At 38.3% G+C, this 27,432-nt stretch overlaps 1 protein-coding gene across 11 annotated transcripts; it reads left to right on the top strand.

Annotated features, from left to right (window-relative positions):
- Positions 1-1,621: 1,621 nt before the first annotated feature.
- Positions 1,622-27,377, top strand: BIRC2 (baculoviral IAP repeat containing 2). 11 transcript variants are annotated; one of them, XM_063784454.1, is made up of 11 exons: positions 1,984-2,123; positions 3,351-3,517; positions 4,629-5,500; positions 5,595-5,694; positions 17,683-17,761; positions 18,455-18,503; positions 23,062-23,304; positions 24,191-24,262; positions 26,201-26,455; positions 26,562-26,603; positions 26,695-27,377. In XM_063784454.1, exons 3-11 carry the CDS (start codon positions 4,669-4,671, stop codon positions 26,886-26,888), a joined length of 1,866 nt encoding a protein of 621 aa, XP_063640524.1. In that variant the 5' UTR covers positions 1,984-2,123; positions 3,351-3,517; positions 4,629-4,668; the 3' UTR covers positions 26,889-27,377. The 11 variants fall into 11 exon arrangements, with proteins under 11 accessions (XP_001152603.1, XP_001152534.1, XP_016777362.1 ...); XM_063784457.1 differs by having other exon boundaries at positions 4,752-5,500; XM_016921873.3 differs by having other exon boundaries at positions 1,964-2,123; positions 3,351-5,500.
- Positions 27,378-27,432: the final 55 nt, after the last annotated feature.

The raw sequence follows: 27,432 nt of genomic DNA on the forward strand, positions 1-27,432 counted from the left end.
TTCCCAAATACATAGATATGGGTCTCTTCTTGGGGCTCTGTATCTCCTTCCTTTAATTGTCCATCTTAGGGCGTTTAATAATACAAGACTGTCTCAATTACTATGGCTTTATTGTAACTCATTACCTGGTAGGACAAGACCTTCCAATCTTACTTTTCTTCTTCAAAATTGTTTTAAATACTGTAAATATTTTTTTCTACATAAATGTGAAAAACGTTAGAATGGCAACTGCAGCAGACATACATAGCTTATTTTTTTAATATTAACAGCAACTTTATACTAGCAAAATGAAAAAAAATTAACTGAATAAACAGGTAACTGAATTAACTAGCTGTAACACTAGACTACAAAGTTATACAAGATTAAAAGTTATGAGGTACTATTTATTATATGTAAATATTACAAATATTTTTTGTTAAAAATATCTAAGGCTTTTGAGTTTTTGAAATGCAAGCTTTCCCCTATACTTAAGTATATTCATTATCTTACTGTTTTGGTCAGGACAAGAACTGAAAAAGAGAAATAATCTTGAGTTCAGAATGAACAATTCTTGCTATATATATTTTCCCACATGTGTTGGGAATGTTCTGTAACCTTCCGAGAAATAGTGACTTGAACTAAATACTAAACTACTACCAAGCCCCAGGTGCATTTTTGGAAGTTTTTAGTCATTGGGAGCCATGGCATTTCTTTTCTCTGTATTACAAACTGTTACACTCACTTTCTTTGACTATTAACATTGGAACAGTAGACCTCCTGTTCTGTGACTGACTGGCAGGCAGAAATGACACAGACAGGAAATGGGAAATGGTTCAGGGTCTTGGAATTCCCCCGGCTCCCTAATTAAGTGGCTTGCTATTTGGAAGTTTTTAAAATATTTGCCCCTTGGAGTTCCCCAGAGAGAAGCAAGCATCGGATTCAATGGGCAAAGAGCGTCAACTTCAAAAGTCGTTCGTTGGCTGTCATACCACAAACATTTACTGCACGATACTGTGTCTATGGCACTATTGGGGGAGTATGGCGGGGGGATACAAAAGGTCCATGACTAGCAAAAGCCAAGGGTTTTTATTTACAAATTTTCTATTACCTAAGCATTAAAAAAAATTGGGCTCCTCTGTGGTTTATGTAGAATTATATGTGCATGTACACCAATACACAGGCAGACGTATATATTTCATTTTATTGAAACATTCAGAAAATACTGGGAGTGAAGCCTGACTTGCAATACAGTTCTCTTTGCTGGCAATGAGCATCTGAAATAATGACACTTTTTTCTTTAGTGCATATGAACTGTTTGTCTCCAGAACAGAAAACCAAAAGTTTAAAAACAAGATACTCCCGTTGACATCAAGTATTCAGAATTATTCATCTGATGCTTCCTAGTTTCCAACGTTTCGCTTTTTTCGATTTGCACAGGCAGCAGTTGAACGCTGATGCTACACAAACGGTTACAATTGTTTACTTAAGCAAAAAATGCCACCAGACTGACTCCATCCTCAAAATGCAGTCATCTCGACGCAGGGAGGCATCACACTTGGGGAGCCTTGCCAGGGGCCAGATCATAACCCTGAGGTGACACAGGGTAGGACGCGCAAAACCACCGGCGCCAGGGCGTTTCCGCAGGGTTTCCCAAAAGTCAAACGCAGCGGCTCACGGTTTGCCACGTCCCCCAGGAGAATGGTAGGCACAGAGAGGAAATGTGGAGGGGGCACAAACCGCAAGGTGAAGAAAACGAACAAACACCGAGTTGATACGGATAGTCCCCGTTCCCCTGAGGGCCGACCCCGTGACTCCCGATGAGCGTCCAGTTGCGCCGGGCGTCCCTGGGCCTCCCAGCGTCTTTCCCGGAGGTTCATCGCCCCACGGCGGAAAGCGCTCTCGGTTCCGCTTTCCGGCCCCAGCCTCCCGGGCGCCCTCGCGCGGCGGCTAACGCTGGTCCTCGGCCGGGCGCGCTGACGTCATCGTGCGTCGGAGTGAGCCCGGATGGGGCGGCGGGCTTCGGGAGCGCCCGGGCTGATCCGAGCCGAGCGGGCCGTATCTCCTTGTCGGCTCCGCTGATTCCCGGCTCTGAGGAGGCCTCTAGGCAGCCGCGCAGCTTCCGTGTTTGCTGCGCCCGCACTGCGGTGAGTGCTGCTCCTTCCGGGCTCGGGCGGCGCGGGTCGGGTGGGGACGCGAGGGCCCGCGGGGGCCCACTTCCCTGATGTGGCGGCCGAACGAGGAAGGACGGGGCCTGAGGCCCTTCGGCCAAGGGTCGAGGGTCGCCGGGGGCTCTCTGCTTTCTACTCTCGCCAAGGTTTTATTGGATTCGGAAGCCCCAACTTCGAGACTTGCAGTCAAAGCGATTTTTAAAATGACTTGTTTTCAAGCCTCCTCTGGCCGCCGCCCACTCTTCTGGCCCTTGGACTTTGACCAAGATGTTCTCTCGCAGTTTTTGCAAGGTTTTAAACTTAGCCCTCGGCGTTCTTTTAATGTAATACATTGAAACGAAGATATTTCGGTGGCGGCGATATTTCATATTTCATAGTTGCCACTGCGCTCTGTCATTCCAGTAGTCGTCTGTTGTGTATTGTGAGAAGCAACTCTGGGAAATTATTGGGTAAATCCCATAGTTTCTATTCTTTTCCCTTCCATCCTATCCCCTGCCCAGCTGCAATTTGCGTAAAGAGAAAGCAGCAGTGCGGTGCACGTAGATAAAAATCTTTCATTTAAAGATAGGATATAAGACTGGGTGTAATTAAAGCAATCATGCCAGTGGTCGTAGTGCCGGAGCCACTGTTTCACAGGCCACTGTGTTAGGTTTTGTTTTCGAGTTGCTTTCTGTGGTCGTTGCTTTGAAATTGTAAGGGAATGGCAGAGTTTAAGAGTTTATATTAATGAACTCGTGGTGCATTTTACTGCAGTTTTCCTAGTCGTGGAGAGACTTGATATTACAAACTAACGTTGCTGTCTTAATTCCTGCTGTACTGCTGCTGACAGGGTGTAGTGGAGTGTATGTCTCTGTCTTTTTAACCAATGTGCCTTTGCCTCCAGCAGAGTGCCAGAGTTACCTTTAGGCCAGAAAAGGGGAGGAGAGCAAGGACAAAATGTTTCCTGTGTGAAAATTTCCATCTGTCTCTAAAGTTATGCGTTTTAAAGACACGTATAGTTAGTGCTATGGGGAGTATGTTGCATTTACTTATTTTAATTAATAGCTTTTTCATTTAGAAAGTTGTGACAAATTGCTGGAATTAAGATGTATTATCTAAAGTGTGAATTAGTCTTAGACTTTACTGAATAAATTGAGGAGTATGTAAGTTCTATTTGGCATGCAAATACAGTTTTCTAAAATACTTTTTGTTTTTTCTTTTCAGATTTACAACCCTGAAGAATCTCCCTATCCCTATTTTGTCCCCCTGCAGTAATAAATCCCATTATGGAGATCTCGAAACTTTATAAAGGGATATAGTTTGAATTCTATGGAGTGTAATTTTGTGTATGAATTATATTTTTAAAACATTGAAGAGTTTTCAGAAAGAAGGCTAGTAGAGTTGATTACTGATACTTTATGCTAAGCAGTACTTTTTTGGTAGTACAATATTTTGTTAGGCGTTTCTGATAACACTAGAAAGGACAAGTTTTATCTTGTGATAAATTGATTAATGTTTACAACATGACTGATAATTATAGCTGAATAGTCCTTAAATGATGAACAGGTTATTTAGTTTTTAAATGCAGTGTAAAAAGTGTGCTGTGGAAATTTTATGGCTAACTAAGTTTATGGAGAAAATACCTTCAGTTGATCAAGAATAATAGTGGTATACAAAGTTAGGAAGAAAGTCAACATGATGCTGCAGGAAATGGAAACAAATACAAATGATATTTAACAAAGATAGAGTTTACAGTTTGTGAACTTTAAGCCAAATTCATTTGACATCAAGCACTATAGCAGGCACAGGTTCAACAAAGCTTGTGGGTATTGACTTCCCCAAAAGTTGTCAGCTGAAGTAATTTAGCCCACTTAAGTAAATACTATGATGATCAGCTGTGTGAACTTAGCCTTTAAATAGTGTGACATATGAAGGTTTTAATTACTTTTGTTTATTGGAATAAAATGAGATTTTTTGGGTTGTCATGTTAAAGTGCTTATAGGGAAAGAAGCCTGCATATAATTTTTTACCTTGTGGCATAATCAGTAATTGGTCTGTTATTCAGGCTTCATAGCTTGTAACCAAATATAAATAAAAGGCATAATTTCGGTATTCTATAGTTGCTTAGAATTTTGTTAATATAAATCTCTGTGAAAAATCAAGGAGTTTTAACATTTTCAGAAGTGCATCCACCTTTCAGGGCTTTAAGTTAGTATTACTCAAGATTATGAACAAATAGCACTTAGGTTACCTAAAAGAGTTACTACAACCCCAAAGAGTTGTGTTATAAGTAGTATCTTGGTAATTCAGAGAGATACTCATCCTACCTGAATATAAACTGAGATAAATCCAGTAAAGAAAGTGTAGTAAATTCTACATAAGAGTCTATCATTGATTTCTTTTTGTGGTAAAAATCTTAGTTCATGTGAAGAAATTTCATGTGAATGTTTTAGCTATCAAACAGTACTGTCACCTACTCATGCACAAAACTGCCTCCCAAAGACTTTTCCCAGGTCCCTCGTATCAAAACATTAAGAGTATAATGGAAGATAGCACGATCTTGTCAGATTGGACAAACAGCAACAAACAAAAAATGAAGTATGACTTTTCCTGTGAACTCTACAGAATGTCTACATATTCAACTTTCCCCGCCGGGGTTCCTGTCTCAGAAAGGAGTCTTGCTCGTGCTGGTTTTTATTATACTGGTGTGAATGACAAGGTCAAATGCTTCTGTTGTGGCCTGATGCTGGATAACTGGAAACTAGGAGACAGTCCTATTCAAAAGCATAAACAGCTGTATCCTAGCTGTAGCTTTATTCAGAATCTGGTTTCAGCTAGTCTGGGATCCACCTCTAAGAATACGTCTCCAATGAGAAACAGTTTTGCACATTCATTATCTCCCACCTTGGAACATAGTAGCTTGTTCAGTGGTTCTTACTCCAGCCTTTCTCCAAACCCTCTTAATTCTAGAGCAGTTGAAGACATCTCTTCATCGAGGACTAACCCCTACAGTTATGCAATGAGTACTGAAGAAGCCAGATTTCTTACCTACCATATGTGGCCATTAACTTTTTTGTCACCATCAGAATTGGCAAGAGCTGGTTTTTATTATATAGGACCTGGAGATAGGGTAGCCTGCTTTGCCTGTGGTGGGAAGCTCAGTAACTGGGAACCAAAGGATGATGCTATGTCAGAACACCGGAGGCATTTTCCCAACTGTCCATTTTTGGAAAATTCTCTAGAAACTCTGAGGTTTAGCATTTCAAATCTGAGCATGCAGACACATGCAGCTCGAATGAGAACATTTATGTACTGGCCATCTAGTGTTCCAGTTCAGCCTGAGCAGCTTGCAAGTGCTGGTTTTTATTATGTGGGTAAGAAGCAAATAACTATACATTTTATCATTTTATTTTAATTTACATATTAGAACATACGTGTTTTCAATATTTAGTCTTTTTTTTCCTGAAGGTCGCAATGATGATGTCAAATGCTTTTGTTGTGATGGTGGCTTGAGGTGTTGGGAATCTGGAGATGATCCATGGGTAGAACATGCCAAGTGGTTTCCAAGGTAATTGTTTTGAAAAAGGTATTTGTACAAAAAACTCTGTGCTTAAAAGAAGTAGGCATGCCTACATGATTTTGTTTACCTTTAAATTATAACAAAGCCTCTTTTATGCCATTGGGGAATTATCCTTCTAAAAGATCACATTTTAACTTTAATTATTTTGTTGAAAAATATTCTGCAGTCTTCTGTGTACTTTTGTAAGTCAGTTACAAGTATGACCGTACATTTTATTTATTTCCCATCTTCTTTTAAAGAGTACTTAAGGATTACAAAGACATATAAAATAGATTAAAAAGACGTTAGAAAAAGGTAAGAACAGGAAAACAAGAAGGGACATAGAATGGATGCAGGAATAAGTCAAATGTAAAAGTCCATGTATTAAGAGCATATCTTAGATGGGCGTGGTGGCTCACACCTGTAATCCCAGCACTTTGGGAGGCCGAGATAGGTGGATCACCTGAGGTCAGGAGTTTGAGACCAGCCTGACCAACATGGTGAAACCCCGTATGTACTAAAAATACAAAAACTAGCTGGGCGTGGTGGCGCGTGGCCGTAGTCCCAGCTTCTTGGGAGGCTGAGACAGGAGAATCGCTTGAGCTCAGGAGGCAGAGGCTGCAGTGAGCCAGGATTGTGCCACTGCACTCCAGCCTGGGTAACAGAGCAAGACTCTGTCTCAAAAAAAAAAAAGAAAAAAAAAAAAAAGAAAAAAGCATATCTGACTGCCCATTTTAATTGTAATTGTAAATTATTTTTTCTGTACAATTTTTTTTTTATCTGTCATTTACCTCCTTTTAGCCACTTTGTCTCTAGCAGTGTCTTTTTTTATTATAGCCTAGAAATAATTTAGGGGCAGTGTTATTAGTAGAAATAGAATTAAATTGTCTTTGTAATTGAGTAGCTATGTGAACTTGGACGTTGTTTGTAAAATGAGGAGGGGTTGGCCTAGATGATTTTTTAAAATAGTGATAAAATAGGCATAACATTTACCATCTTAACCATTTTTTAAGTGTATAGTTCTGTGTCATTAAGTACATTCTTAACCGTTCTGCGATTATACCACTATCCATCTCCAGAACCTTTGCATCTTCCCAAACTGAAACTGTCTACCCATCAAGTACTAATTCACCATTATCCCATTCCCCAACATCCTGGCAACCACCATTCTCTTTCTCTTTTTTTTTTTTTTGTTTTTTTTGAGACGGAGTCTCACTCTGTCACCCAGGCTGGAGAGCAGTGGCGCGATCTCGGCTCACTGTAAGCTCCACCTCCCGGGTTCACGCCATTCTCCTGCCTCAGCCTCCCGAGTAGCTGGGACTACAGGCGCCCGCTGCCACGCCCGGCTAATTTTTTGTACTTTTTAGTAGAGACGGGATTTCACCATGTTAGACAGGATGGTCTCGATCTCCTGACCTCGTGATCCACCCACCTCAGCCTCCCAAAGTGCTGGGATTACAGGCGTGAGCCACCGCGTCCAGCCCTTGTTTGTTTTTTTGAGGTGGAGTCTCACTCTCTCATCCAGGCTGGAGTGCAGTGACACGATCTTGGCTCACTGCAACCTCCACCTCCCAGGTTCAAGCGATTCTCCTGCCTCAGCCTCCTGAGTAGCTGGGATTATAGGTGCCTGCCACCATGCCTGGTTAATTTTTTTGTGTTTTTAGTAGAGACAGGGTTTTTAGTAGAGACAGGGTTTCACCATGTTGGCCAGGCTGGTCTTGAACTCCTGAGCTCAAGTGATCTGCTCACCTTTGCCTCCGAAAGTGCTGGGATTACAGGCATGAGCCACTGCCCCCTGCCGCACCATTCTATTTCTGTCTCTATGAATTTGACTACTCTAGGCATCATATATAAGTGGAATCATACATCACAAATTATGTTTTTACCTGTGAGTGTCTTTCACAATAATGAAGAATCTCTTGAACCCCTTCAGGAAATTTAAAAAGTTTTCGTCATTTTGTATGATATATGATGAAAAAGAAACTTGAAGTAACAAATACTTTATTATGGATCAGTACATTGTTAAAAGTTGTATTTTAAAGTTATATCATTAATATTCATAATATATCAAGATAAATTTTGACTTTTTTACACTGAAAAATGACTAAATTATTAATTATGTTTAAAATTAAAAAGCATGTTTTATCAGACTTTTAAATGACTTAATTATGCTGGGCTCTATGGGATTATATACATTAATTTGAAATTTAATTCATGTTGTGGTATCAAAGACAAAAACAGCTTCCAAATTCCAGTGTTGGAACTGCTACATTTTGTACCTTATAAAACAAAATCAAAATCTTTATTTTTGTAACTTGTGTTTTGTTTTAAATGATTAAGGGAGAAGATGTAGGGGCGTGTTTTGTAAATGCTTCTCTGAAAACAACACATTTCTTTTTTCCTTTTTTTTATTTTTTGAGACAGTGTCTCATTCCATCACCTATCACTGCTGGAGTGCAGTGGCAAGATGGCAGTTCACTGCAACCTCCACCTCCTGGGTTCAAGCCTCAGCCCCCCGAGTAGCTGGAATTATAGGCACACGCCACCACACTCAGTAGTTTTTGTATTTTTAGTAGAGACGCAGTTTCGCTATGTTGGCCAGTCTAGTCTCAAACTTCTGACCTCAAGTGATCTGCCTGCCTTGGCCTCCCAAAGTGCTGGGCTTACAGGCATGAGCCACTGAGCCCAGCCCACATTTCAACTGGGAATAATCTTTAATCTCAGTAAATCCATCACCTTATGTAGTAACTTTCTTTTTTTTTTTTTTTTTTTTTTTGGTGAGAACTCTTAAAAGATGCTCTTTCGCAAATTTCAGGTATAAGGTCCAGTATTATTAGCTATAGTCACCATGTGCTGTACATTAGATCCTCAGAAAGTTTGTGTTCTTTAACCAACATCTTCCCATTTCACCTACCCCCTTATCCCTGGCAACCAGCATTCTACTCTCTGTTTCTGTGAGTTTGGATACCATACAGTATAGTTGTCCCTTGGTATGCTTGGAGGACTGGTTCTAGGACCCCCACGTATACCAAAATTTGCACATACTGAAGTCCAGAAGTTGACTCTGCAGAACCTGTGCATCCAAAATTCAGCCCTCCAAATATGTGGGTTTCACATCTGCAAATGTGATCTGCATTTGGTTGAGAAAAATCTGGGTGTAAATGGACACGTGCAGTTCAAACCTGTGTTGTTCAAGGGCCAGTTGTATTTGTCTTTCTCTGGCATATTTCACTTGGCATAATGCCTTCCAGATTCATTCATGTTGCAGATGGTAGGATTTTATTTTATTTTATTTATTTTGAGATGGAGTCTCACTCTGTCGTCCAGGTTGGAGTGCAGTGGCACCATCTAGGCTCACTGCAATCTCCACCTCCTGGCTTCAAGCGATTCTCCTGCCTCAGCCTCTTGAGTAGCTGACATTATAGGCACCTGCCATCATGCCCGGCTAATTACTCTGTTTTTGTAGAGGCGGGGTTTCACCATGTTGGCCAGGCTGGTCTCAAACTCCTGATCTCAAGTGATCCACCCGGAGTGGATGGGATTATAGGCGTGAACCACCACGCCCGGCCAGGCTCATCCCCCATTCATCCCTTAGTAGACACTTAAGTTGTTTCCATATAGCTGCTTGAACATGGGAGTAGAGATATCTCTGAGATACTGATTTCATTTCTTTCAGATATGTACACAGAAGTGGGATTGCTAGATCATATGCTAATTCTATTTTTAGTTTTTTGAGCAACCTCTATACTGTTTTCCATAATGACAGTAGTAAATTACCAACAATGGTCAAGGGTTCCCTTTTCTTCACATCTTTGCCAACTTTTGTTATTTCTTGTCTCCGATGATAATAAGGCATCATTACAGGTGGGAGGTGATATTTCATTTTGGTTTTAATTTGCATTTCCCTGATGATCAGTGACATTGAACACCTTTTCATGTACCTGTTGGCCATTTGTATATCTTTGGGAAAATTTCTGTTCAGGTCCTTTGCCCGTTTTCTAACCTGAATTATTTGGGTTTTTTTGTTTGTTTGTTTTTGTTTTTTTGCTATTGAGTTGTATAAGTTCCTTAAATATTTTAGATATTAACTCCTTATCAAATGTATAATTTGCAAATATTTTCTCCCATTCTGTAGGTTGCCTTTTTATTTTCTCGATTGTTTCCTTTGCTGAGCAGAAGCTTTTTAGCTTGTTGTAGTCGCAGTTTATTTTTGTTTTGGTTGCCTGTGCTTTTGGTGTCATACCCAAAACATTATTGCCAAGACCAGTGCCAAGGAGCTTTTTAGCCTACGTTTTCTTTAAGGAATTTTATGGTTTCTGGATTTATGTTTAGTCTTTAATCCATTTCTAGTTAATTTTTGTAGGTGGTATAAGATAGAGGTCTGGTTTTATTGTTTTACATAAAAACGGTGTTGGATATCCAGTTTTCCCAACACCGTTTGTTAAAGAGACTTATCATTTCAACATTGTGTGTTCTTTGTGCCCTTGTCAAAGATTAATTGATTGTATATGTGGCTTTATTTCTGGGCTCTCTGTTCTGTTGGTGTATGTCTTTGTTTTTATGCTAGTATCATATTGTTTTGATTACTGTAGCTTTGTAATATAGCTTGAAATTAGGAAGTATGATGCCTCCAGTTGTTTTTTTTGTTTGTTTTTTCTCAAGATTGCTTAGGCTATTCTGGGCCTTAAGTTCCGTACAAATTTTATGATTGGTTTTTCTATTTCTGTGATAAAAAAGTCATTGGAATTTTGGTAGGGATTATATTGAATCTGTAGAATGTTATGGGTAGTATGAACATTTTAACAATATTCTTATAATTTAAGAACACGAGATTGTTTAAAAATTTATTTCTGTCATTTTCAGTTTCCTTTATCAGTGTCATATGTTTTTCATTGTGTTTCTCTTTTACCTCCTTGGTTAAATTTATTCCTAAGTATTTTATTGTTTTGGTGCTGTTGTACATGGGATTACTTTCTTGAGTTCTCTTTCAGATAGTTCATTGTTAGTACTGACTTTTGTAAGTTGGTTTTGTATCTTACAACTTCTGGATGGTTTATTAGTTTTAACTGTTTTTGGTGGCATCTTTAGGGTTTTCTATATATATAAGATTATGTCATCTGCAAACAGAGAGTTTGACTTTTTCCAGTCTGATTTGGATGCCTTTTTCTTTTTCTTGCTTAATTGCTCTGGCTAACCCTTCCAGTATTATATTGAATAGACGTGGCAAGAGTAAGCACCCTTGTCTGGTTCCTCATGTTAGTGGAAAAGCTGAAAGCTTTTTTTTTTTTTTTTTTTTTGAGATGGAGTTTTGCTCTGTTGCCCAGGCTAGAATGCAGTGGCGCAATCTGAGCTCACTGCAACCTCCACCTCCCAGGTTCAAGTGATTCTCCTGCCCCAGCCTCCCGAGTAGCTGGGATTACAGGTGCGTGCCACTGCACCCAGCTAATTTTTGTAATTTCTTAGTAGAGATGGCGTTTCACCATGTTGGCCAGGCTGGTCTCCAACTCCTGACCTCGTGATCCACCGGCCTCAGCCTCCCAAATTGCTGGGATTAGAGGCGTGAGCCACTGCACCTGGCCAGCTTTCAGGTTTTCATTATCGAGTATGATGTTAACTGTGCACTTGCCATTTATGGTCCTTATGTTGAGGTATATTCCTTCTATAGCTAAATTGGTGAGAATTTTTATCCTGAAAGGGTGTTGAATTTTGTCAAATGCTTTTTCTGTGTCTGTTGAGATGTTTATATTATTATTATTATTATTAATTTTTTTTTTGTTTTGTTTTTGAGATGGAGTGTTGCTCTGTCACCCAGGCTGGAGTGCAGTGATGCAATCTCAGTTCACTGCAACCTCTGCCTCCTGGGTTCAAGTGATTCTCCTGCCTCAGCCTCCCGAGTAGGTGGGACTACAGGTGCATGCCACCACACCCAGCTAATTTTTGTATTTTTAGTAGAGATGGGGTTTCACCAGGCTGGTCTCAAACTCCTGACCTCAGGTGATCCACCCACCTTGGCCTCGCAAACTGCTGGGATTACAGGCGTGAGCCACTGCACCTGGCTGGTTATATGATTTTTATCCTTCATTTTGTCAATGTGTGGTATCACGTTTATTGATTTGCATATGTCATACCATCCTTGCATCTCAGGGATAAATCTCACTTGATATATGATTCTTCTAGTATGCTGCTGAATTCGGTTTGCTAGTATTTGTTGAGGATTTTTGCATCTGTGCTCATCAGGGCTATTGGCATGTAATTTTCTTTTCTTGTATTGTCCTGGTCTGGCTTTGGTATCAGAGTAATGCTTGGCTTCATAAAATGAGTTTGGAAGTATTCCTCCCTCTTCCCTCCCTCTTCTTCCTCCTCCTCCCTTTTCTTTCTTCTTCCTCCTTCTTTCCTCCTCCTCCTCCTCTTCCTTCTTCTCCTCCTCTTCCTTTCTTCTTCTTTCTTCTTCTTGATAGAACTCTGCTATGAGATCATCTGTTCCTGGGCCTTTTCTTTGTCAGAAGAGTTATGACTACTGATTCAATCTCCTTACTAGTTATAAGTCTTTTCAGATCTTCTATTTCTTCCTTATTTTAGTTTTGGTAAATTACAAGTTTCTAGGAATGCATCCATTTCTTCTAGGTTATACAGTTTTTTGGTGAATAATTGTTCATGTCTCTTATGAGTCTTATGAGTCTTATGAGTCTCTTATGGTCATTTGCGTTTCTGTGTTATCAATGGTAACATCTCTTGGTTTTGATTTTATTTATTTTCGTCTTCCTTTTTACTAGTCAAACTAAAGCTTTGTTGATTTTACTTATCTTTTCAAAATCCAGCTCTTAGTTTTAGTGATCTTTTCTATTGTTTTTGTAGTCTCTATTTCATGAGATTTTGTTATTTCCTTCTGCTAACTTTTTCTAGTTCCTTTAGATGTAAAATTACGGTGTTTATTTAAGATTTTTTTTAAATATAGGCGATTATTGCTATAAACTTTCCTTTTAGAACTGCATTTGTTCTATACATTTTGCTATGTCGCATTTCAATTTTAATATTTCTTGAGATTTTTTAAAATTTTCTTTTTGATTTCTTCTTTGACCCATTGATTATTCAGGAGTATTTTGTTCAATTTCCACATAGTTGTCAGCTTTCCAACTTTCATTCTGTTATTGATTTCTGGTTATATACCATTGTGGTCTGAAAAGATACTTGATAGGATTTCAGTCTTCCTCAGTTTGTTGAGTCTTGTTTTGTGACCTGCTGCATGATCTACCCTGGATAATTTTTCTTGTGTGCTTAAGAAGAATGTGTATTATCTGCTGTTTGATGGAATGTTCTGTATAAAGGTTGAGTATCCCTAATCCAAAAATCCAAAATCCAAAATGTTCCAAAATTGAAAACTTTTTGAGTACCAACGTGATGCTCAAAGGAAATGCTCTTTGGAACATTTTTGGTTTTGCATTTTTGGATTAGGGATGCTCAGCTGGTAAACATAAGGCAGGTATTCCCAAATCTAAAAAATGTAAAATTCAAAACACTTCTAGTCCCAAGCATTTCAGATAAGGAATATTCAACCTGTATGTTAGGTCCATTAGATCCAATGTATAGTTGAAGTCCAATATTTCCTTACTGATTTTCTGTCTGGATGACCCATCCATTATTGAAAGTAGGATTTTTGAAGTCTTCTACTATTATTGTGTTACTATCTATTAATGTCTTCAGATCTGTTAATATTTTCTCTATTTATTTAGGTGGTCTGATGTTGGGTACATATATATATTTACAGATACTATATCCTCTTGTGGAATTGGCCCCTTTCTCATTATATAATTACTTTCTCTGACTCTTTTTACAATTTTTGATGTAAAGTCTGCCCTATCTGATAAAACTTTAGCTTCCTCTGCTCTCTTTTGGTTTCCATTTGCATGGAATATCTTTTTTCCTATACCCATGCATGTGCTTAAAGGTGAATTGAGTCTCTTGTAGACAACCTGTAGCTGAATCTTGTTTTCTTTATCCATTCAGCTGCTCTTTATCTTTTGATAGGAGAATTTGGCCCATTTACATTCAAGGTAACTATTGATGGGTAAAGACTTCTGTCATTTTGTAATTGTTTTCTGATTGTTTGGCAGATTATTTGTTTCTTCCTCTCTTGCTGTCTTCCCTTGTGTTTAGATGATTTTCTGTGGTGGTATGCTTTGATTCCTTTATATCTTTTGTGCATCTACTATTGGTTTCTACTTTGTGGCTATCATGAGGTTTACATAGAACATCTTATAGTTATAGTAGTCTGTTTCAAGCACTAACAACTTAATTTCAATTGCATTAAAAAACTGTACTGTTACTCAGACCCTCCTGCACATATTTTATGTTTTTGATGTCATTATTTGCATTTTATATTGTGTATTCATGAAAAAATTATTGAAGCTATAGTTATTTTTAATACTTTTTTTAAAAACCTGTATTTTAGAATTAAGTAATTTACACATGACCATTACAAATTTAGAATATTCTTAATTTGATTATATATTTATCTTACCAGTGAGTTTCATACTTTCATATGTTTCCATGTTGCTAATTAGTGTCCTTTCATTTCAGCTTGGAGAACTCTTCAGCATTTCTTGTAAGGCACGTCCAGTGGTGATAAACTCCCTCAGCTTTTGTTTGTCTGGGACTGTTTATATCTCTTTCATTTCTGAAGGACAGCTTTGCTGGGATACATATGCTTGTCTGGTAGTTTTGTCTTTCAGCACTTTGAATATATCATCCAACTCTCTCCTGGCCTACAAGGTTTTTGCAGAGAAATCCACTTGTGGTCTTATAGGGATTCCCTTGTAGAAGATGAGTTTCTTTTCTGTTACAGTTTTAAAATTCTCTTTCATCTTCTATTTTTGCCAGTTCATTATAATGTGTGTCAGTGAAGTCTTCTTTGGGTTGAATCTTTATGGGGTCCTATGAACTTCCTGTACCTGGATATCTTTCCCTAGATTTATGAAGTTTTCAGCATTTTTTTTTTTTAATTTTTCTGTCCTTTCTCTCTTTTCCTTCTTGAATTCTCGGGTTTGTTTTTCATTTTCTTGGGTTTTTTTTTTGATGGTGTCTTGTTCTGTCACCCAGGCTGGAGTGCAGTGGCATGATCTCAGCTCACTGCAACCTCCACCTCCCAGGTTCAAGTGATTCTCCTGCCTCAGCCTCCCACATAGCTGGGACTACAGGTGTGCACCACCATGCCCAGCTAATTTTTGTATTTTTAGTAGAGACGGGGTTTTGCCATGTTGGCCAGGCTGGTCTTGAACCCCTGACTTCATGTGATCCACCCGCCTCAACCTCCCAAAGTGCTGGATTACAGGTGTGAGCCATCGTGCCTGGCCTTGAATTCTTAAAATGCAAATATTGTTTTGCTTGATGGTGTCCTATAATTCAGGTAGGCTTTCTCCACTATTCTTTTTTTTTTCTTTTTTTCTCCTCTGACTAGATAATTTCACATGATCTGCCTTTGAGTTCACAGGTTCTTCTGCTTGATCAGGTCTGCTATTGATGCTCTCTATTGCATTTTTTGTTGTTATGTTCTTCAGCTCCCGAATTTGTTTCTTTTTATTATTCCTATCTCTGTGTTGAATTTCTCATTTGTTTGTGTATATTTTTTTATTTCATTATCTGTGTTCTTTTGTAGCTCACTGAGTTTGCTTGAAACAATTATTTTGAATTCTTTATCTGTTAGTTCATAGATCTCCATTTCTTTGTGGGTGATTACTGGAAAATTACTGTGTTTCTTTGGTAATGTCACGTTTCTTTTTTTTTTTTCTTTCTGTTTCTTGTGGCCTTGTGTTATCTGTGTATTTGATGGACGAATTACTTGTAGACATTACAGATTAGTGTGTTTTTTTTGTTTGTTTTTTTGTTTTTTTTTTTGTGGGCAAAGATCTTTGCCTGTGGGTGAGGGTGAGGGTGAGGGCGCCAGCCAGTAGGTGTGGTGGTTCTGGCTCTGTGGAAGGCCCAGCATTGTGAACTCCATGCAGCTCCATTAGCCCAGATCATTGTCAGTGAGGATTGCAGGGGTCCTCAACATCCAAGGCTGCAGGTATCCATACCAGCAGCAAGGCTTTTTTTGGTCTATAGTGGCAGAGGCTGCTGGGGACCTCTTCATCACTTTTTCTCCCATGGGAGACATTGTGGCCAAGGGGATTCTTCGTGGCACAGGTTCTGGCTTTGGGCTTGTTGTGTTGGTGGAGGTGGCAGCACTGATGTCTCTGATGGCGTGGACACCTGTGGAGCAGCTACAGAGCCAAGGTTTGGAGTGCAAGTGTCTGCAGAAAGACAGCGGGTCTGGGGTTCAGGATGTTGACTAGCCTGCAGCAGTGGTGCTTCTAGTGCCTCAGATGTGGGTGCACATAGAGCAGCCTTTGAGTTGGGTGCGGAGTGCAGGTGTGCAGAGCAGCCAGAGAGCTGGGATCTGGAGAGTGTGTGATTAGAGCAGCCACAGAGCAAAGGTCTTACATGAAGGTACATGTGAAGCAGCTGTGGCTCTGGGGTCTGGGGCATATGTGGGGGTTAGGGGCTGCACTGTCTGGGCAGTGCAAGAGCTGCTTTTTTTCAGGGTGAGGAGTGCAGTAGTGTCTCCCTCTCCAGGGGGTTCACAGCAGCAATGGGTGCTGGTTACCTTAATGGTGAAAGCTGTCAGTGTCCTCTGCAAAGTAGGCTACTGGGGTCGGCATCAATGAACACTATAGGGTCCTTCACTGTGAAACCTGCAGGAAGTCTGTGGCTATCTTGAGGGTTATTGGAGGTCTCCAGGGACCTGCTCTGGGGAGGAGCCTAGCAGTCTTTGCCACTGAGGACTGTAATGGCACTCACCACATGACTGATACAGGTAGCCCTCACCCCTTGTTCTTAGCCATCTCCAGATGTCTCTGCTAAGCAGATCTCCCAGCAGTCCTTTCTGTGTGGTTATTCTCTTTTTTTTTTTTTTTTTTTTTTCACTTTATTGCTGTAGGCTGATTGGGCTAGTGAGTTCTTCCAGAGCTGTATTTGTGTATAGCTGTCTCTTTGTTGTTTTTTGTGGGTGGAAGAAGGCTGATGTCTCCTAGTCTGCTGTCTTGCTGATGTCACTCTTGCAAACTTTCAGTCTGCGGCTTTTCATTTCTTTAACGTTGTCTTTTGAAGAGCAGATGTTTTCAATTTTGATGATGTCAATTTATCAATTTTATCTTTTGTGGAATATGTTTTTGGTCTTTTGTCTAATAATTCTTTACCCAATGTAAAGACAAATAAAGACAAGGCTTTTTCCTAGAAGTTTTATTGTTTTTGGTTTTATATTTAGGTATATGATCCATTTTTACTATTTTTGCATATAATATGGGCATAGGTCAGTGTTCCTTTTTTTTAACATATGAATATTCTGTTGTATAGTATCATTTATTGAAGAAACAAAAGGAATAGAATAGATATAGATGGTATGTGAACTTCTTGGAACATCTTTGAGAAGCCCTATCAGTTTAAAAACAAATATTTGAGAAACACTGTCATATTATATATAGATAAAAATATTTGATTCCATATTTTTTGGAGGGAAGGTAGTGGATTCTGGCTCAAATGTAATGGAAGAGTGAACATTGAAGAAAAATGAGCAGTTATTGTATTGTGAAAGATCACATTTTAGGAATACTGAGTTAATAGTATCTGAAACTGTTAAGTAGTTCACTTTAAGCACAAAATAGATTGTGTATAATAGTGTTCTTCAGGAGTCAACTTGTTCCCCTTTGTAGGTGCAAACGCTTTTCTTTTTGTTGTTGTGTTAATGGATTGAATTAGAAAATACCGTGATATATAACACACAGAAAGATGTATATTGTTTTATGATAATTTTGTTCCTGTTAGATATGTATGTGTTCTGGGTTGTGAAGTAAAATGTTTTTACTATGGAGTACAATGAAAGATTTGAAAGCCATTTTCCTAGAATGATCAGGTTATATTTGATATGAAACAATTTTTAAAAATAATTTTCCTCATATGTTTTAGGTGTGAGTTCTTGATACGAATGAAAGGCCAAGAGTTTGTTGATGAGATTCAAGGTAGATATCCTCATCTTCTTGAACAGGTAAATACATTTTTAAAATTAACAACATTGAATTCTGCTTTATAATAACAAAAATATTATTAGGTTGGTATAAAAGTGATCATGATTTTTGCCATTGAAAGTCATGGCCAAAACCGTGATCACTTTTGTACCAACCTATATTAGAAGTTATGCTTATTTCTCTTTTATTAATTGTAGGTACATACTTTCATCCATGTTAATGACATCTTTGGTTTTTACTTTTGTAACCAACTTGATTTTTGAGGGCTTTTTAAAAAAGATTGTTTTTTTGTTTTTACTATTTTGAAAAATCATTTATGCTGCCACTGTACAAATTTGTGATGGGATTGGAGAAGGATCTTTAGTGTCTCTTTGCTGTTTTCCAGAAAAACAAACAAAAAATAACTTGTTAGGAGCTGAGACCCTTTGAGAGTAACCCAGTTAAAATCTTATTTTCCAAATGAAATGAGAAACCACTGATACATTTTTCTACTTTCCTGAAACTAGAGAAATACTTGATTTCTAATTTGGGATGACATGAAATTTAAGGAAATCTATGTGATTAGGGTAAAAGAAAGCAAAGCAAAGGTCCTAAATCACTCAGTTCTCAAAAGAACATATACATTTACTTAAAGTAAGCTTATTTTAGTGTTGTTCTTTTCAGATTGTTGGGGATATCTGCTTTTACCTATTAACTTTTCTCTTGTTTCATAGCTGTTGTCAACTTCAGATACCACTGGAGAAGAAAATGCTGACCCACCAAGTATGTATGAGATAATTTTAAGTATAGAGTGTAAATTTTTATAAGAATTTTAGGAATAGGCTGGGTGCAGTGGCTCATGCCTGTAATCCCAACACTTTGAGAGGCCGAGGTTGACAGATCACCTGAGGTCAGGAGTTCGAGACCAGCCTGGCCAACATAGTAAAACTCCATCTACTAAAAATACAAAAATTAGCCGGGTGTGATGTGCCTGTAGTCTCAGCTACTCGGGAGGCTGAGGCAGGAGAATTGCTTGAACCCAGGAGGTGGAGGTTGCAGTGAACTGAGATTATGCCATTGCACTCCATCCTGGGCAACAGAGCGAAACTCTGTCTCCAAAAAAAAAGGTAGGAATGAAAGTATGTATTTTTTAAAAGAGTTTCTGAAGCCATAGGGAAAAATACTGGGAAGTCAGCTAATAAATATATATATATAGAGAGAGAGAGAGAGAGAGTGTGTGTAATGACACTGTGGAGAACCCTAAAAGTGTACTAGTTTTTGTTCTAGTGCTATACTTATCACTTTTAGTGCTGACCTTCCAACTGGAGAAATGAGACATAAGCAAAAGAAAAACAAAAAATAGTTCAAAGCAATGCCAAATAAGCAGTGCAAATGATAAACCCTCCAGAAAAGAAAAGTTTGCTGTGAGTTAGCATGATTTGGAAAACGTCAATTCACATATGATTCAAGAATTGGACTAGATGTTAGGTATTTAAGTCAGGTATGTTGTATTTCAGTGCAAGCGCAGGAAATAGTACAGCTTTTGATTAGAGCTTAATGTTAGCCACATCTGTCAGTTTATGTAATATACATATGTTATTGTGTCTAAAATGGCTAAGGTAGTAATCCCCTGTTTTATGTGCCAATCACATCTACAAAGGGCCATTCTGTTTGTGGCACAGCATTTTAAGAAAGATTGGCAGATTTGTTAACTGGACCAGAGAAAGGTGACCAAGATGTATGAGTCTTAGAAACCATGGCTCAGGAGGATTGGATGAAGGATTTGGTAGTATTTGACTGGAAAATAGGAAGGAGAGTACTGGAAAATAGGAAGGAGAGTACCTGGGTACATGACAACTATCTCCCGTGTAATGGACCTAGAAAAGATAGATAGCAGTGTGGGCTGTTCTTAAAATTTATAACCACTGCTCTTAAGTAGGCTGCCCTGCAGTTCTACCATAGGTCCTAATAAAATCACTTTGTCAATCTTTAAAATGACTGTTTCTTGTTTTCTGTCTTGATAATTTTGTAACACTCTCTTCCCACCTTACTGTCAGTTTATAACCTTGCTTCCCTAAGAAAATAGAATCCAAAAGAGAGCTGCTTTATTGCCTCACCAGCAAAACCACTAGGCTACATAATTTATCCCTGTACTTTTCTTTCTGTTTGTTCATAAAAGATGAATTGTCCTTGCCCTTTTCTAAGGCCATTACTTCTACTTGTCCTCTGTATTCCATCCCCTACTGTCAACTTACGAAGGTTACTTTGGCAGTGACATACCCTTTCTCTCGAGTCTTCAATTTTTCCACCTCTCCTGAATCACTCATGTTAGCATATAAACATAATGTACTTTTGCTAATCCTAGGAAAATTTCCATGAATGAATGTCCCCATTCAGCTATTACCTTATTACTCTGCTTCCCTTTACAACAAAATACCTAGGAAGATTTATCTATGCTTAACTCTGTTTTACTTCCTCACCTTTCATTCTTTCACTTGTTCTGCTAGAAACTGTTCTTGTCATGGTAACCAGGGACTGCCGTGTTAGCAAATCCACTACTTGACCTGTTAATTAGCATTTGATAATCACTGGGTGCTTTGTCTTTGTTTTTTCTTTTTTTGAAACAAGGTCTCACTTTGTCACCCAGGCTGTAGTGTGGTTAGGTGCCATCATGGCTCACTGCAGCCTTAACTTCCCTGGCTCAGGTGATTCTCTCACCTCAGCCTCCCGAGTAGCTGGGACTACAGGCATGCACCATCACATTCAGCTAAGTGTGTGTGTATGTGTGTGTGTGTGTGTGTGTGTTTGTAGATACAGGGTTTCACCATGTTGCCCAGGCTGGTCTCAAACTCTTGAGCTTAAGCAATCTGCCTGCCTCGGCCTCCCATAGTGCTGGGATTACAGGCATGAGCCACTGCATTTGGCCTCATCTTTCTTAAGACACATTTTTTGCTTGACTTATCAGACCCCATACTCTTGGTTTTCTATTTCCCTGGTTGGTCCCGAACAATTTCCTTTGTTGGCTGCTCCTTTTTCAAACTTCAAAATGTTGGAGTACCCCTCATAGCTCAGCTTAAATTTATTTCTCCATTTCCTGAGCCCCAAGCTGGAATGTCCAGCTAACTGTTTAAATCTCTACTTGGCTGTAACAGACATTGTAGAGTTAATATGACCAAACCAGAAATTTTCTTCCCCATTCTTCATCCCTCAGATTTGTTCCTTCTTTGGTCTTCCCCATCTCAGTTAATGGTACTCATTTCCCAGCATTAAAAGTTGGCTCAAGTTAGGCATCATCTCTGATTCCTCTCCTTCCTTTAGTTTGTATATTTAATCTATCAGAAGTCTTTTCATTTCTGTCTTCATAACATATGCCAAATCTGACTACATCTCACCATCTCCACCACGGTTTTTTTTTTTTTTTTGAGTTGGAGTCTTGCTCTGTCGCCCAGGCTGGAGTGCAGTGGCACGATTTTGGCTCACTGGAAGCTCCACCTGCCGGGTTCACGCCATTCTCTTGCCTCAGCCTCCCAGGTAGCTGGGACTACAGGCGCCCACCACCACACCCGGCTAATTTTTTGTATTTTTTTTTAGTAGAGATGGGGTTTCACTGGATTAGCCAGGATGGTCTCGATCTCCTCACCTCATGATCCGCCCGCCTTGGCTCCCAAAGTGCTGGGATTACAGGCGTGAGCCACCACGCCCGACCCTCCACCACTATTAACCTAATCCAAACTACCGTCATCTGTGTCTAACATCCTAACAAGTTTTCCTGATTCTGGTTTACCCCATTAAAGTACATCTCCACCGAGCTGCCAGAGTCATCTTATGAAAACACAAGTCAAGTTTTATCAGTTGCATGCTTGAAACACTCCTATAATATTCTACCAAACTTAGAATAAAATATAAACTCTTAGGAAGCCTCTGCTTATCTGGGCATTGTCCTCCTTTTTTTACCTTCTACCACCTTCTTTCTGTTTCTTGATCATGTCAAGCTTTTCCCTCAATTTAAGGTTTTTACACTTGCTATTCTCTTTGCTTAGAAGACTTCTTTGAGTTATTTCCATAGCTCACTCCTTTTTCCCCCCAGTATTAATAATTTTACATGTAATAGATGTATACATTCTTCATAAGGGAAAGAAAACTAAATGCTGTAGGCAATGCCAAATTCCCCTCTGATGCTTACATACAGTTCTGTTTCTAACTTCTAATACCCAGAGCTCAGTAGCATGGGCTAGGTATATACCAGTTTAGTTTGTTTGTATATTTTTAAATTTTTTCACAGTAGTGCAGCGTATATTGCATTTTATTTATCCATTCCCTATTGAGAGCTATTCCTGTTATTTTCTGTTTTTTTTTCCTGCTGTAAATATTGCTGTAATGATCCTCTAATGTGTCTCTTATCTTGAACGTTAAGTATTTCCTCAAGGCATGTGCTTAAAAATGAAATAGAGCTCATTCCTTGTTATTTAAATCTTTGTTCTGGTGCCATTTCTTCGGACACGGATTCCACGCGTGTTTGAAGAAGAGGGGACATTGTTGACATTGTATATTTATTATAAGTTTCCAGAAGATGGCAGTAGTGTCTTGAAGAATTATGTCTTTTTGTATTTTTTCATAAAAGTATCATATGGGCTAGCATTGACTCTTAGCAGAAAATGCTTCCCTGACTACCCTATCTAAAATGACTTCCTGCTTCCTGGTTTCTTTTAATGACCTTACACTACTTTTTTCTTCAGAGCATCTGTCACTGTCTAAAATCATATTGCCTTAATTACTTCTGAAGCCATACTTTTTGACTACATCTTCTGGGTGAACTGATCTTCTATTTTACTATACTTCCCATTTTTGTTTATGTTATTCTCTCTACCTCAGCAATCCACTTGTCTAGACCCTGTCCATCCTTCAAGTCCAAACTCTAATGCGCCACTTTTCCATGAAGTCTTTGTGATTTCCCCCCACTTTCCTGGCTGGAGAAGATTATTTCTCACTTCTAAGTTCGTATAGCATATTGGTTTCCAGAAATGACTATACATCAGAATCATTTGGGAAATATTCAAAAGATACAGATTCCTAATTCTTATCCTTAGAGAATCTTTCATTAAGTAGGTCTAGGATGTAGCCAGAGAGGTGGGTTTTGTAAAAAGTATCGCATATTAATTGTATTCTCATTTGACCATTATGAAGTTCAAACTTTTATTGGAGTTATAGGTAATCGATGCATATAGCTCATCTCCTTTACCAGAATATGAGAGTAAAGGATGAATAAAGATTGTGCCATGATACTTTTTTCCATAGGTTTATGTTTGTGGAATTTAATATTAGCATGTTTCTTTTCAAATAGTTATTCATTTTGGACCTGGAGAAAGTTCTTCAGAAGATGCTGTCATGATGAATACACCTGTGGTTAAATCTGCCTTGGAAATGGGCTTTAATAGAGACCTGGTGAAACAAACAGTTCAAAGTAAAATCCTGACAACTGGAGAGAACTATAAAACAGTTAATGATATTGTGTCAGCACTTCTTAATGCTGAAGATGAAAAAAGAGAAGAGGAGAAGGAAAAACAAGCTGAAGAAATGGCATCAGGTATTTGGGGATGTTAGTCACCTGCATTATTTCTCAGTGGAGCTCTTAGGACTGTCTCACATGTTACAGGACAACATGCTTGTTTCACATCCACTAACTGCTGGTAGCAGTCCTCCAGTCATTTCGAAACCATCCCTCCTTTTCTACCCCTTTCAATTGCTTCTAGTTGAGAACCATTGACTGCAGCTTTTTTCTATACATTTATTTTCGGATGAGGTTCTCTGATTTATGCCAATCAGAGAATTTTAGCATAATAAGCTCTTTCTTGAGCTGTATTCCATTTCTTTCTCATACATAACAAATTTAAATTGTTTTGAAAAAGCAAGATGTTAAAGTTGGATGCAGGTCGTTTTTCAACCTGTTTTTTTTTTTAAGTTTCTGCAAATCATATTTTTAATAGGATACTTTACTCCCTAATCCTTGCTAAGTGATCCTCATACACAAAATAGAACTTACAATGAAATTCTGGGGCTTGATGAGAACCACCTGCCCAATCCAAGGATAACAGGAAAAGTGATTTTTGTATTCGTCCAGATAGTATTAAGTCTCAGCCTCTCAAAACAAGTATTTTGAGTAATCATTTATTCCTTCAATAAATATTTATTGAGCATGAGCACCAGTGCCAAATACTGTGCCTAATTACAGTGGTTGCTGTCAAGGAGTATATACACTAGCTGGCGAGACTAGTGTGCAAAAGACAGGGTTAAAGGGCCAGCAGAGAGGCGAAGGTTGCATATGTATTGGAGTATTGGGTTGGAAGATGTTTTCTTTTTAAGCTTGTAAGTAAAGACAGGAATAACTTAAGAGTACCTTATTGCATGACCATGTAGCAAAATATTTAAAGTCTAGATTTCTACATTGAAACAGATTTGTGTTTAAATTCTAGCTCCAGGCTGGGCGCGGTGGCACATGCCTGTAATCCCAGCACTTTGGGAGGCCAAGACGGGCGGATCACAAGGTCAGGAAATTGAGACCATCCTGGCTAACACGATGAAACCCCGTCTTGACTAAAAATACAAAAAATTAGCCGGGCGTGGTGGCGGATGCCTGTAGTCCCAGCTATTCGGGAGGCTGAGGCAGGAGAATGGCGTGAACCCGGGAGGCAGAGCTTGCAGTGAGCCGAGATCGTGCCCCTGCACTTCAGCCTGGGTGACAGAGCCAGACTCCATCTCAAAAAAAAAAAAAAAAAAAAAAAATTCCAGTTCTATCAGTTACTAGCTTGGCTATTTATTCAACCAGACATCGGCTTTCTCATCTGTAAAATGGGGATAATGATAGTATGACTCCCATAGGGTTGCTGTAGGAATTAAATGAGATATTGCAAATAAAACACTTTAACACAGCTCCTAGCACGTCAATTTTTTTTTTTTTTTAAGCATTAGGTAGATTGACTTGGGAAGTGGGAGGGACTTGGTGAAAGAAAGGGCCTAAGAAAAGTCAATTTAAGGATTGTTAAGTAGTAATGAAATCCAGCTAAGGTTATATGAAATCACTGTCACCTTAGATTTATGACTTTCTCATACTTTGTATGGGTTGGAAAATAGTATTGAATTACAGATTTGGCAGTGTTAATAGGGGAAAGGCCAAGTAAGGAATACGGAAGATGAGTTAAGGGTGCTAATATAGAGAACTTCATTGAAATACCTGACTGCTACCTAAATTAGAATAGGAGGTTTGAAGCAAAGCCAGGAGATAGCTCTTGTGCAAGTAGAATTGGGAATGACATGGAGATCTTGAAAAGGTGAAGAACAAATTTGTTAGCAGTGAGAGGAATTATTTAGGTAGAAGAAAAAGTTGTCACAGAATGGAATTTTATAGTTTTGAGATTAATAGAGCAGTTCACTTCTAGAGAGATGTAAAAGGGGAAAGAAGATAGACTTCTGTTTTTATAATTTATTTCTCATTAAACTGGTACTTTGTAGAGATGTACTTTTTAAATTTTTTTGAAAGTCTGAAAATAGACAATTAAATTTTATAATGATTCAGATCCCAAAAGAAGGAACTACCATATTCCATAAATATAAATTAACTATGGAGTTTTATGTGATGCGATATTAAAGGAAAAACATTGGCTTTTTAAAAAAAGGTCAGGCTTGATTCTTAGGTAGTTTTTTTTAATAGCTATAAACATAGACATTTATAAAATAATAATGGTAGTTAACTATGTACCACATATTGTGCCAGATGCTTTACATGTATTATTCAATCCTTACAACTTTGAGGAAGGTACCGTTATGTATATTTTACAGATGAGGAAACTGAGGTGTATGGGGAAGGATAAGGACACATAGCTAGTGAGTGGGCCTAGCCAACACTGGAACCTAGGTCTGTTTTGACTTGGCAACTCAAACCCTACAATACTACAATACCACGTCTTAAGTATGGGGTGTTGAAAAGAACACTGGTCTAGGATGCCTGGTTCTGCAGCTTATTCTTTCTTGTGATCTTAGGCCACTCATTCTTTTCTGAGTCTTTTTTCTCCCTATGTAAAAATGAGAGGCAGTAATACTCGCCTTGTTTAATTGACAGGATCACTGTATCAAATGAGACAAATTACTATGAAAGTGCTTACAAAAGTAAAATGATATAATGGAAATATAAGAGTAGTATTATATATGGTGGGGGGAATTTTTACTGTCTTCTACAAATCTCTTGCAACAAAATAAAGTAAAAGCGGAGTTCTAGGACATGTAAATATATAGACTTAAAAATTAAACAGAGACTTCCTCTGGAAGTTTTCCAAACAGCAGACTTACAAATGCAAACAAGTTACTTTGTTCTTTTTTGAACTTTATTTAGTGCCTAAATTGTTTGTAGGGTTGGTTATTAGTGACTATATGAGTATAGTTAAAGGAGTTTAAAATCTAATGGATTTCTTTTTCTTTTTTTAATGAAGATGATTTGTCATTAATTCGGAAGAACAGAATGGCTCTCTTTCAACAATTGACGTGTGTGCTTCCTATCCTGGATAATCTTTTAAAGGCCAATGTAATTAATAAACAGGAACATGATATTATTAAACAAAAAACACAGATACCTTTACAAGCGAGAGAACTGATTGATACCATTTTGGTTAAAGGAAATTCTGCGGCCAACATCTTCAAAAACTGTCTAAAAGAAATTGACTCTACATTGTATAAGAACTTATTTGGTGAGTTTGTTGGGAAAATTATTTTAGAAATTCTTAGGACTGGCCAGATGCGGTGGCTCAGTTTTGTATTTAGTAGAGTGATGGTTTTTATGTTTTCTTTCCTCAGTGGATAAGAATATGAAGTATATTCCAACAGAAGATGTTTCAGGTAAAACAAAGATTTAAAACCAACATGAACTATTACCCTTTTTTTTTAATGAAGTGGAAACAATTTCACTAAAGTTATTTTTTGTTATTAGGTCTGTCACTGGAAGAACAATTGAGGAGGTTGCAAGAAGAACGAACTTGTAAAGTGTGTATGGACAAAGAAGTTTCTGTTGTATTTATTCCTTGTGGTCATCTGGTAGTATGCCAGGAATGTGCCCCTTCTCTAAGAAAATGCCCTATTTGCAGGGGTATAATCAAGGGTACTGTTCGTACATTTCTCTCTTAAAGAAAAATAGTCTATATTTTAACCTGCATAAAAAGGTCTTTAAAATATTGTTGAACACTTGAAGCCATCTAAAGTAAAAAGGGAATTATGAGTTTTTCAATTAGTAACATTCATATTCTAGTCTGCTTTGGTACTAATAATCTTGTTTCTGAAAAGATGGTATCATATATTTAATCTTAATCTGTTTATTTACAAGGGAAGATTTATGTTTGGTGAACTATATTAGTATGTATGTGTGGACCTAAGGGAGTAGTGTCACTGCTTGTTATGCATCATTTCAGGAGTTACTGGATTTGTTGTTCTTTCAGAAAGCTTTGAATACTAAATTATAGTGTAGAAAAGAACTGGAAACCAGGAACTCTGGAGTTCATCAGAGTTATGGTGCCGAATTGTCTTTGGTGCTTTTCACTTGTGTTTTAAAATAAGGATTTTTCTCTTATTTCTCCCTCTAGTTTGTGAGAAACATCTCAATAAAGTGCTTTAAAAAGATTGTGTTACCAGAATATTTTTTCTTTCCTGATTTAAAAAGTAATTTTCATGTGTC

Source organism: Pan troglodytes, chromosome 9 (genome assembly GCF_028858775.2).
Source record: "Pan troglodytes isolate AG18354 chromosome 9, NHGRI_mPanTro3-v2.0_pri, whole genome shotgun sequence".
Lineage (NCBI taxonomy): Eukaryota > Metazoa > Chordata > Mammalia > Primates > Hominidae > Pan > Pan troglodytes.